The following is a 12,500-nucleotide window of genomic DNA, read 5'->3' as shown; positions in this document are numbered from 1 at the left end:
TTTTAAATTCTGCTCCAAAATTTGCTATTGTAGGTTCTCGCACATTATTTTACTGCTCTACCAAGGATTTTCAAGATTCATTCATTCATTAATTAATTATATTTTAAATCTTTATTTATTTTGTTCCCAAGTACCATGGAAAGCTATCAGTGTCTGTTTTGTAGCTTGCCGGGTAGAACAGGCAACAGTAACACCAAAGTCACTGGTTCCATTTATCACACTGATAAATATATAAGTTGCTCTGGATAAGAATGTCTGCTGAACGCTGTAAACTTAATACAGGTGGAATCCTGTTCTTTACAGGAGGACATATGGGACTGTGTCTCACTGCCCAGAAGACCTGTCTCCGTCACCCCATCTGTAGTTGGAGCCTTCATACGGAACGCTGCCCACGTGGCCCCCACAGGACCGGTAACTCTGGATGGTCTGGACCATCTTAATGGTCTTAATCTGATACAATCATGATTGCGCGCGCTGTCCTTAACCAGTTACTGCTGTAACGCACCTCAGCGGTTTACAAAACCCTTTGAGTACAATAAGTGTTAGCGCACCGTAGCATTCACACATGCGCATACTCACACCTGCTGGTCTCTCATCAGGCTTAATTAATATATCTTTTAATTACAAGTTCAATAATTGTCTCCATCTCTCTCTCTCTCTCTCCCTCTTTCCTTTTCTCTCTTTTCTTCTCTCTCTGCTCATTACACTTGGCATTACACTACTGAGAGAAGTGTGTGTGTGTCTCTCTCTCTCTCACACATACACACAGAGCATCTGTAAGTGGTAGCACAGCAGCTAAAAATACACATTGTTTACATGATTGTACACACACACACACACACACACTCAACTTGTCACTGAGATTGCTCTGTTAGTTTGCTGCTTCTTCCAACATCACTGTCTGCAGTGTCAGTAGCTAAAAAGAAGACTGTGACGTGTAAGCGTAGTGGCCGCATCATGTCTCCCCAGCCTAGGAGATGGAGGAGCGTGAGACCTGCTGAGAAAGAGAGGAGAAAGCCCCAGAGGATGAGTGAGGGAGATGCAGGAGAGTGAGACCCGCTGAGACAGAGGGGAGAAAACCCCAGAGGATGAGTGAGGGAGATGCAGGAGAGTGAGACCCGCTGAGACAGAGGGGAGAAAGCCCCAGAGGACGAGTGAGGGAGATGCAGGAGAGTGAGACCCGCTGAGACAGATGCGAGAAAACCCCAGAGGATGAGTGAGGGAGATGCAGGAGAGTGAGACCCACTGAGACAGAGGGGAGAAAACCCCAGAGGATGAGTGAGGGAAGGGAGAGGAACACAGAAACTGAGAAAGAAAGGAGAATATCACAGAGAGGAACCGAGTGAGTGAAAGCGAGAAGAAAAAAGGGACCTGCATGCTGTGCGAAAAGTTGTCAGTTTGGGACTTCATAAAGTCATTTTGTCATCCGTATTATTTTTACATAAACAGAAATCCGAGACTTCCCTCATGTCCTTCGAAAAAATAAACACAAACACTCTGGCTGTGATTAGACGCGTCGCATTTCCAGTGCCGGCTAGAAATGACAAGTTCTGTCTTGATTTGTGCCAAATCAAGACAAGTCGGTACACACAGGCTACATTTCTAAATAAACAGAGAGACACAAATATATAATTGGCAGGTGCAGGCAGAGGATAGACAGGCTGAATGTGTCTCAGGGTTTGCTTGTTGTACCCTAAGAAAAATGATCACATAGTATCTGAATGTGCTTGAGGACTGACACAATCAAACCCACTGCTACCCAGAGGTGGGTGACACCATATGCTGCCTTTATTGCAATAAATCACATCGCGACGTAGTATATTTTGTTATTTCCTGGTATCAGCATCGGCCAACCGCTTGTCTCAGGTGATGGAGAAAAAGAGATTTAGACCAGTCACAGAGCGCTATGTAAAAAAACAACAAGAGGAGTCACAACGGTGAATCAAAGCTCCATATTCACCCATTATGACCCTTAAGAAAAGTGGGAAATGCACTAAATAACCCGGATTTTACTGCATTCTCCGTGGCCCAGTTCTGGAATCTTGTGGCTATTTTAGATCCCCCATGCCATTATCATTTGACTGCCACATCAAATATGTTGAAAGACAGCTTTTCTTTCATCGGAAGAACATTCTAGAGCACCTTCCCCTCTCTCGCATTTAGTGACAGATTCTCACGTCTTTATTCCATCCAGACGAGAATCCCATCGTGTCTGAGCACGGTGCCACCAGGCGGAAGACATTGGGCTGTACGCTCAGTAGCTCAGCTGTGAGGCGTCTCACATGCACCAGAGCGTAGGAACACGTGCCTCTCGCTTATCCTGCAGAAGATAGTACTTCTTCTGGGTTTTACGGCCTTGTGTGGTTTGGTTCGGGCTTTCTTCATCCATGTTCTCTTCTCTTCACGCCGTTTACTTTCATATCACTGGCTTTTTAAAAATGTTATGCAAACTTTTTGTTGTTGTTGCTGTTTGCAGTTTGTTGTTTTTTGTTGGGGGTGGTACTCGTGGGGACAGCGACATCATCCAAACAGATCCAAGCACGAGAGCAGCAGAACTGCTCCTCCCGGTTTAGACTGAGTACAAGACCCTCATAGTATCATCACGTCATCATCATTAAGCAGTAGGCGGGGCCAACCATTCCCTCCTCCCGCCTCCAGTGTGTGATTGGCTCTATCGCCAACTTGTGCTCCAGATAGTACGTCAGAGTAGGCTCACTACATCATACTGCGTTATCACTGTTATAGCTATTACTACAGTATCACTGCATTATCACTGTTATAGCTGTGTTATTACTACAGTATCACTGTTATAGCTGTATTACTACAGTATCACTGTTATAGCTGTGTTATTACTACAGTATCACTGTATTATGGCCGTTATAATTGCATTATTACTACAGTATCACTGCATTATCACTGTTATAATAGCATTATTACTATTTCACTGCAGCACTGTTATAACTTACTACATCAGCACTGATTCATTGTTAACTGTGCTACTACTACATTATCGCTGAATTATCACTGTTATCACTGCAATATTACTATATCTGATTCATCACTGTTATAACAATTCAATGATAATATAGTATCACTATTATAACTGCGTTATTACATTATCACGGCATCATCACTTATTACTACAGCAGCACTGAATCATTGTTATAATTACAATATTACAACATTATTACTCTTATAACTGCATTATTACTATATCACTGCAGTATCACTGGTGTAACTACACTGTTGTAACTGTTATTACTACATTATTACTGTTCTAACTGGGTTATTACTGCATTATCACTGTTCTAACTGGGTTATTACTACATTATCACTGTTTTAACGGGGTTATTACTACAATATCACTGCATTATTACTGTTCTAACTGGGTTATTACTACATTATCACTGTTTTAACTGGGTTATTACAACATTATCACTGCATTATTACTGTTCTAACTGGGTTATTACTACATTATCACTGTTTTAACTGGGTTATTACTACATTATCACTGTTTTAACGGGGTTATTACTACAATATCACTGCATTATTACTGTTCTAACTGGGTTATTACTACATTATCACTGTTAACTGGGTTATTACATTATCACTGCATTATTACTGTTCTAACTGGGTTATTACTACATTATCACTGTTTTAACTGGGTTATTACTACATTATCACTGCATTTTTACTGTTATAACTGGGTTATCACTACATTATCACCTTTATAACTGGGTTATCACTACATTATCACTGCATTATCACTGTTATAACTGGGTTATCACTACATTATCACTGTTCTAACTGGGTTATCACTACATTATCACTGCATTATCACTGTTATAACTGGGTTATTACTACATTATCACTGTTTTAACTGGGTTATTACTACATTATCACTGCATTTTTACTGTTATAACTGGGTTATCACTACATTATCACCTTTATAACTGGGTTATCACTACATTATCACTGCTATAACTGGGTTATCACTACATTATCACTGTTATAACTGGCTTATTACTACATTATCACTGCATTATCATTGTTCTAACTGGGTTATCACTACATTATCACTGTTCTAACTGGCTTATTACTACATTATCACTGCATTATCATTGTTCTAACTGGGTTATCACTGCATTATCACTGTTCTAACTGGGTTATTACTGCATTATCACTGCAGAAGGCTTTTTTTTTAACCATTTAACATCCCTTAATATAAAGTTCTTTATCTGCTTTTCTGGTTCAAGGTTGGATTGAAATATGTGACCTCTGTGTGCGTTTATGCATGTGTGCCCGTGTGTGTGTGTGTGTGTGTGGGGGGGGGGGGGGGGGGGTATGTGCCCCTCATCTTCTGTGGTGCATGTAGTATCTGGGGAGAATATTCAGCACTGTTGTGTGTGTATCCCTCACCTGCCGTGGTGTGTGTGGTTCCTGGTAGCTGGGCAGTATCTTCAGCACCACGCTGCCGCTGGCGTCCTTCAGCATGTCCTGCAGGACTTTGGGCTCGCTGCCCACAGCTGTGCCGTTCACTTCCTTGATCACGTCGCCCACGTGCAACAGCCCTTGCTGGTCGATCATGCCACCGTGCAGGATGCGTGCGATCACAAGCTCGCCCCCCTCCACGCGGAAAGTCACGCCCTGCAAAACGCAAGACGGGGGCAGAGAGAAACGACCCGGTTACGCCCCGAGAATGTAGGCTGGGCAGAACATTTGAAAAAATTATCCTGAAGAATCACTGGAAAATCCATAAAGTCTGAAAATGACAAATGAGTGCAACTGAAAGCATCACCTTGTATGGAAAAAAAAATCACTGTTTGATATTGCTAAGCAGCCTTCATAATCTGACATGAATAGTTGTGGCTGCTTAGAATATCTGTGTCACACTTATGTAGCCTGAATTAAACTGAGGCCAAGAGTTACCAGGTGTTCTCCTGAGACTTTGCGTATGCCCACCATCCTAACGGCGTCCGGGGGAACCGGCTGGTTGTTGAGGGCGGGGTCCATGAAGGCGCACGGGCTGGGGGGTGGAGTTTCGTAGCTTTTGGAGGCCACTGAGTCGTGTGTTTCCAAAAGTGACTGTGGGCCAATGAGAAAAGAGCTCAGCTGGGTTCGAATTGAGGATGTGGTGGTTTGCCAGGCTGCAGGCTGTGCATCTGTGCGTGCGTGCGTGTGTGTACCTGGAAGTGCGGCTCGCGGAGGATGCGGGCTAGCTCGAGGGCCATCTGGCTGTGCGGGGTGTGGGGGGTGAGGTCTCGCAGGATGTCCTGCACCAGCTCCACGTTATTGTCCCTCACTGCCTCCAGCTTCGGCTCTTCATACCGCTCGTGTGCCTCGTTCACACACACACACACACACACACACACACACACACACACACAAGAAATACAACTATCAATCATGCCCAGTTGAATTATATTTCGATTACAAATAATGAATACCTTTCCAATGACAATATAAAAACAATAAGAGGAATCATACTGCTTTTGGGAGATTAAACTATATCCAGAAGGCTTCCCTCATATTTATATGTAAATATTACAGCAGCTTCTGAGACAAATGAGTAACAAGGAAGCAAACAATAATAATGAATGCTGTCGAAATTAGTAATTTCAAAAGCAATTAGTAATATCAAAATCCCTGATTTACAGACCTTATCTTAGAACCCTTTCCACAGTCCCAAGCATAGCTCAAATTAGTACATGCACACACACCCAAATAGACACTTTTTTTTTTTAATGACGTTTTTTTAAACAGTGTGTGTGTGTGTGGGGGGGGGTTAACCCACCAGCATAGTCTGTAATGAAGTAAAAAAGAAAAGAAAGACTTCCACTTGGAATAAAATGCAGCAGTGTTACCCTTTAAACTGACTCGTATCTTCTCCAGTCTGAGGAGATGCACAACATCTTCAAGTCCCATTGAAACTGAAGGTGGTTTTGTTAGATTTCCACAGTAAGAAAATGTCGGCGTCTCGCCGACAGAGAGGTGAAAACCAGAATTTCCGACTGAACTCTAGTTAATTAGGACGAACCAAGGAGACACCGAACACAGTAATAGAGGGGCATGTGTTGATATTGATGCCAAAGAACCTTGACATTATCCCAAAATCATGAGACCAAAATGTATTAATAGTTGGACAGGGATAAAACATGACTTAAAGTACATGGTGTGGCAGAGCACATCACATTGATCAGTGATTACGCTAGGGTACAATTTAGACAGCTGAGACTTAATTTAGACAGCTGAGACTTAGACTTAGACTTAGACCAGTGAACTCTATGTAGTACTTTGAACTGGATCAGCTGAAGTCTTGCACAAGGTGCACTGGATCATATTCTGCTTCTCACTTTGCCCCACCATTGTTCAGTAAAAGCGTTCTCACTTATATTCTCCGGCTCTCCTGATCTTATCCTAGGAACGTGTATCGAAAGCCATAATTCGGGAATATATCCTGGTGATTTTTGGGAAAGGTCTAGTCTTCCCAAGGTTGTCCAGTGGGGAAAACTGGCATAATTTGAAAAGGAGGAGGAAAATTGGAAAACAAATGGATGCGAAGAGGGCAGATTGAACTGAGCGTCTTTATAAAGGTCACGGAAAGACTTGATACCTCCCTCATACCATGTTTTGAAGGCGTGTCGGTCAAAGCTGGGGAGGATAAGTGATTTTTTTTTTTGTATAGCCATCATTGCAGAAGGCGACGGAAACTTAAAATGATGCCTGGGATGCAACCAAACGCGGCGAGAGAAAGGCACCACTGGGCCGCTAGTAAAGTCTCAACTTGAGCGGTAATTAGTATGCAAGTGCAAACATTGAAGGAGGTGGTACGTTTACTCTGGCTAGTAACGACAGGAAGAGATCTCCATCTCTGTACATCCATTTTGAGTGTGACAAATAAAGGAGAGAAGTTTGTGTGGAAGCAGGAGAGGGTAAAGTGTGATACATTTGGGGCTACAGATATGCAAATCCAGTTGGAGCAAATTTAAAGGGCAAGACTGAGTTAAGAAATAAGAATGAAGAAATAGTGTTAGTAAATTAACTGGATAACACTGACTTTTAGAGTTGATATCCTTTTTAACTTTATATCCTGGAAAGGAGCCAAAATAATGTAAAAGTGACGAGATTGAAGGAAGGCAGGTCACTGGGTCTGTCGTATATAATAACAAGTCATCTGCATATGATGATTTCAGTTCAATACCTGAACGAGTGATTCCTTGGAAGATGGGCAAAGATTTCAGTGGAATTATAATTGTTCGATGGAGAAGAGAGGAGGAGAGGAGATAAAGGACATCCCTGTCTGGTCCAGTGTGACAAAGAAAAATAATCAGATGCGACATCTACAGTGAAGGCAGATTAAAAACTATTCCCCTGATGAAACTCTAACCTGGTCCAAAAAAAGAAAAAAAAAAAGGGTGGGGTTGGGGTCTCTTTCACCCTCAGGCCACAGAACAGACCTAGGACTCAATGGTGCTTTGAGGATTAGAGACAAAACCATAAATAGCTCAGCTATCAAGATGGCCTGGCCCCTAACCCTCAACCCCCTCTCCCTAAAGGTCATAAACTGATGGATGGTCAGGTGAAAAGCTCTTACCAGCCTGGGTTTAGTAAGGAAAACCATAAATTCCGTTAGACTCAAATTCCTACCAGGGCAAGTAACTTTGCTCATCCCACATATTCACAAAGTAACAACTGACCATTTAATCTACTATGATGTCAAATAATCAACCGATCATGTCTGATGATTTTAATATAACCCCCAAATTGTGATGTGTGCTCCTGTTATTCTGTTAATTACTTAATTAATTTGTATTATTCACTTATATTAACTCATCTGTGTTGCTTAACCTCATGCATATTGTAAACAAACTGTTACTCACTCCTAGTTGTGTTACAAGAAAACCTATATGAACCAATTAGACAGTATATTAAAGTTAGTATTTTCTAACGTCTAGAAACCAGAAAAGTAATTAAACTGATTATCCAAATGCTCTACCCTCATTCTAAGACCAGAAGGTAGAAATGGATAGAAATATTTGATTTTCTTTATTATTATTATTATTATTACTACTATTATATTCCTTTATTTCTTTTTTTTCTTTATAATTGATTCATGGTGGATTCTATGTATTCCTGTTTTCCTATATCTCTTAAATTCTTTTCCCTCAATCATGCACAGAGGTTATTGAATATCCATGACCTAGGCAGGCCTCATTTCTTCCAAAAAATAACTGATAAATCCCTCAGTAGAGTGGAGAGGTTTGGTTGGTGAGTGGAGTTGAGAAGTTGAGAGGTGAGGAGTGGAGTCTGTCGAGTCGAGCAGCCTAGTCGGGTCCGAGATGTGAACTGGGACTGAAACCCACCCACTAAACTTCTTTTTCCGTTTCTCAGACAAGTGAATAACTTCTCGATAAGCAGCTAGAAATATTAGGTAGGTAGACATATTAGTTTACCACATGTTAAATGGATGTCATTGGGTTTTTTTTGTTATTATTTTATTAATTTATTTTCATTAGTGTGTATTTGTTGGAATTGACCCATTAAGGCTCTTACTGAACACACCCGTCTGATCGAGATCGGAATTCCAATACACTGCCAGTAAAGAACCCACTCCAATTTCGGAAAAGGTCTGCCCGCGAAGGCCTATGTGACTCTCACTAGCGCCAGATCCAAGAGTCCAATTCCTTGGTCCAAGAACCCTGGTCTCCACACCGTCACCGAATGTCAAGAACTACAAGGAACAGCGGAGTCATTGGACAGTTTCACAGAAAGGACGGTACGCTCACTGCCATTCAGGCAGAAAGATGAAAGACTGATCTTAACCTCTACCATGGTGACCTGATGCCTGCAGTCAAATGGATGCTTCCTTGCACTCTGCGCGCTGTCCAGACGATCCAATGGAGCACACTCATGCATCTCTGTAAGAGCCGGCATTTCCTTCATATGTTACCAGCTGGTATCATTATTAGCTTTAGTGTTTATTAATCAAATTATATGAGTTAACCCTTTTCCCTCACCTGTGGCAGCCTCATAACTCTTAAATTAGTTCCCCGCTTCACTGTTGATTAATACGTTTCTTTTGTTGGTCTTGATTGATATGTAGATTAACCTTTTGATTACTCCCATAGATTGCATAAACCAATCCATTTACTTTCTCTAATTATTTTTTTAATTCACTTATCTAGTTACCTGTACCCACCACAAATTGTCTGTGTTAACTTTAGCGTGTTTACATTGCAGTGTTCTTAGGCAGAATTTTGAGCAAAATCAGTCCGTTGGATGAGAGCTTCCTCAGGAATGGCGGAAGAATAGTGTGACTGCATCTGCACACACAGTGAGGTGAAGGCTTTTGGAGGATGGCTTGGTGTCAAGAAGGGCAGCAAAGAAGCCGCTTCTCTCCAAGAAGAACATCAAGGACGGACTGACGTTCTGCAGGAAGTAAAGGGATTGGACTGCCGAGGACTGGGTGAAGTTATTTTCTCTGATGAAGCCCCCTTCAGACTGTTTAGAAAAGAAAAGGTGAGCGCTACCATGAGTCCTGTCTGTGTCATGCCAACGGTGAGGCATCCTGAGACCATTCATGTGTGGGGTTGCTTCTCATCCAAGGGAGTGGGTTTGCTCAAACGTTTGCCTAAGAACACTGCCATGAATAAGGAATGGTATCAAAACATCCTCCAAGAGCAACTTCTCCCAACGATCCAGGAGCAATTCAGTTTACAGTGCTTTTTTCAGCATGACGGAGCACCATGTCACAAGGCAAAAGTGATAACTAAAGTGGCTTGGTGAACAAAATATTGACATTTTGAGTCCATGGCCAGGAAACTTCCCAAATCTCAATCCCATTAAGAGCCTGTGGTCAATCCTCGAAAAGAGGAAACTGTGATCAACACCAAGCACTGATCAGGCAAGAATGGGTTGCCATCAGTCAGGAGTTTGCCCAGAAGCCGATAACCAGCATGCCAATTCTGCGAATTGCAGAAGTCTTAAAAAAGAAGGGTGAACACAGTAAATATTAAGTCTTTGCTTAAACTGGATGGATTTGTCAATAAAAAGTAAAAACAAAAAAAAAACACCTTCTGAAATGCTAATAAATGTCTAAAAATACTAATAAATGTCTAAAAAACCAGACATTATGACATCATCCAGCACAGACTCAAATGATGCTTCTGCATGTCACCTGCCAGGGATGACGCGTGCCGTCACGCTGACAAATCCGTAAGCTGCTCTGGATAACAGCATCTGCACAAACGCTGTAATTAACCGGTTTATTAGGTGCCCTAATTCAAGCATGGACCTTGTCTTCTTGTCTGCACAAACGGCATGGTGATGTCTGGGAATTTTGAGTATATCCTTAGAAATGCACAGGATCAGTTTACACTGCAACTATAAGTGTCTGTATTCACAGCATCCAGCCAACACCTGCTCTTTGGTCAAACGCAGAGCAGTCCTGAACCCACACCGGGTGCAGCAGTCAGGGACAGCCAATCAGATGACTCCAGAGAGAGAGAGAGATGCTGCCCTTCTACTCTCTACATCTCTCCTCCTCCTCCTCCTCCTCAGTCCCTCTCCTTCCTTTTCTCTCTCCCTTTGCTCCAGAGCTTTGATAGACGATCACACGGAAAGATGTGCTCCGCACTGATGGAATACTCTCTCTCTCTCTCTCTCTCTCTCTCTCTCTCTCTCTCTCACACACGCACACAGACACGTGCGCACACACACATGCGCACATTTTATATCTTATATATTTATATCTACAAGTGTCTGTGTATGAATCTGCTCTCTAAACCCAGATAAAGGAATTTTATTTCCTTTCATATAAAACAGTTGCTGAAAAAGAGCACAACCCATCAACCAATCGAAATCAGGTTCAGTGACCAGGGCAACGATACACCTCATGCACTCCCAGCCAATCAACCTGCACATGGCATCAGCCAAGGTAGAAGAATATAAAACAAACACACACACACACACACACACACACACACACACACACAAAGATGCCAGCCAGCAGCCAGGACAACCATTTAAAATGAGCAGGTAGGATCTCATTGGTGGAGAGAACGCACATGCAAATGAGCCAGATCTGGTCATGCAAATATGTACAAACACACGCACATCACAAAAGAAATCTGTCGGCAATCAGATGTAAGGGTAAGGAAACAAGAAAAAACCCGTCTCTCGACACTGAGACAACGGGGAAAAGAGAGAGAGAGAAAATGAGTGAGAAAAGATACAAAAAGAATGAAGAGAAAACCCAACAGAATCAGAGCAGTGGGGGAGGATGGTTACCAAAGCTTCACTGTGATTAAAACCCTACACAGCTTCCTGCCTCCTCAAACCCAGCAGATCCCCACGCCCTCCGGATTCACCGCTGCAATTGCAGGAACTATTCTCAGCTCCACTGGAGATTTAATAGGGATCAACCCTCAGCTCCAGACTTCTTGTCCAAGCTTCTCTCTTTCCTCTGCTGCTGCTTTGACGCTTCACAATAAACTGACTGGAAGAACAGATACAGATGCAGAACGGCAGACCTTTCGAGGTCTGGCACGGTGGCGCTCGTACCGCTGTCTCCTGGAAACATTCTAACCACTGTGGGGTTTTTATTTCACAGGACAGTCAGATAATGGCACCAATGTGCGAAACAGAAGTGATGCTATTTTGTTTGGAGTGTGGTGCTTTCTTCCAGTAAGTTTGCTCTGAGGGACATCTGGTTGCTACACACATGGGAACCAGCAAGTCAGCGCAAAATAAATGGACTCAAACCATCATTATACTGTAGCACCTGATTAGCAAAGCTGATTCCTAGCAAAAGAATGACCCTGTCCAGCCACTGTACTGAAAAAAAATCTCAACAGTTGACGGTTTCACCAGTCCTGTGTTTGACCTCAATGAGGGTTTCACTAGTCCTGTGTTTGACCTCAGTGAGGGTTTCATAAGTCCCCATCTGCTGTGTTTGACTTTTAATTCCATCTTCAGTCTTCATCATTAAAAAGATTTTTTTTTTTTTTTTTTTTTTTTTTTTTTTTTTTAGAGTTTTAACAGAAACCCAAGTTTTGAAGCTCACAGCTTTTGACTTGTTTGAAATGTTATGCACGCAGTTGCAGACATATTGCAAACCAAATTTCAAGAGTATTGCACGATGAAGCCAAACTTCAGCTCGGTTAAAACTTGCAGGTCCCCCACCACAGGAGAGAGGTGCACCCACACGCACACACCAGACAAAGTCCTTACATTAAAGTAATGCGAAATGTCACAATAGGCTGACAGAGAACTATTGACAAACAAAGAGAGATACAGAGCTCTGCAAACAACTACATAGAGCCACATAGAAAGAGCTACACAACAGAGCCACAGAGAGAGTTACATTACACTACAGAGGGAGCCACACTACGAAGAGAACCACAGAGTTACACTACAAAGAAAGCTACACTACAGAGAGCCACAGAGAGCTACACTACAGAGAGAGCCACAGAGAGAGAGAGAGGTCTACACTACAGAGA

At 42.4% G+C, this 12,500-nt stretch overlaps 1 protein-coding gene across 3 annotated transcripts in view; it reads right to left on the bottom strand.

Annotated features, from left to right (window-relative positions):
• mpp2b (membrane protein, palmitoylated 2b (MAGUK p55 subfamily member 2)) overlaps positions 1-12,500 on the bottom strand; it is a 56,077-nt gene that overhangs the window by 11,305 nt on the left and 32,272 nt on the right. For all 3 annotated transcript variants that reach the window (XM_035533425.1, XM_035533423.1, XM_035533424.1), the window contains 3 exons: positions 5,187-5,339; positions 4,930-5,085; positions 4,420-4,647 (listed from right to left, as the gene is read on the bottom strand). In XM_035533425.1, coding sequence (XP_035389318.1) covers positions 4,420-4,647; positions 4,930-5,085; positions 5,187-5,339 — 537 coding nt within the window. The remainder of the gene's footprint in view (positions 1-4,419; positions 4,648-4,929; positions 5,086-5,186; positions 5,340-12,500) is intronic.

Source organism: Electrophorus electricus, chromosome 14 (assembly GCF_013358815.1).
Source record: "Electrophorus electricus isolate fEleEle1 chromosome 14, fEleEle1.pri, whole genome shotgun sequence".
NCBI classification, from domain to species: domain Eukaryota; kingdom Metazoa; phylum Chordata; class Actinopteri; order Gymnotiformes; family Gymnotidae; genus Electrophorus; species Electrophorus electricus.
The sequence above is the reverse complement of the archived record's forward strand: the minus strand, read 5'-3'. Positions and strand labels throughout refer to the sequence as shown.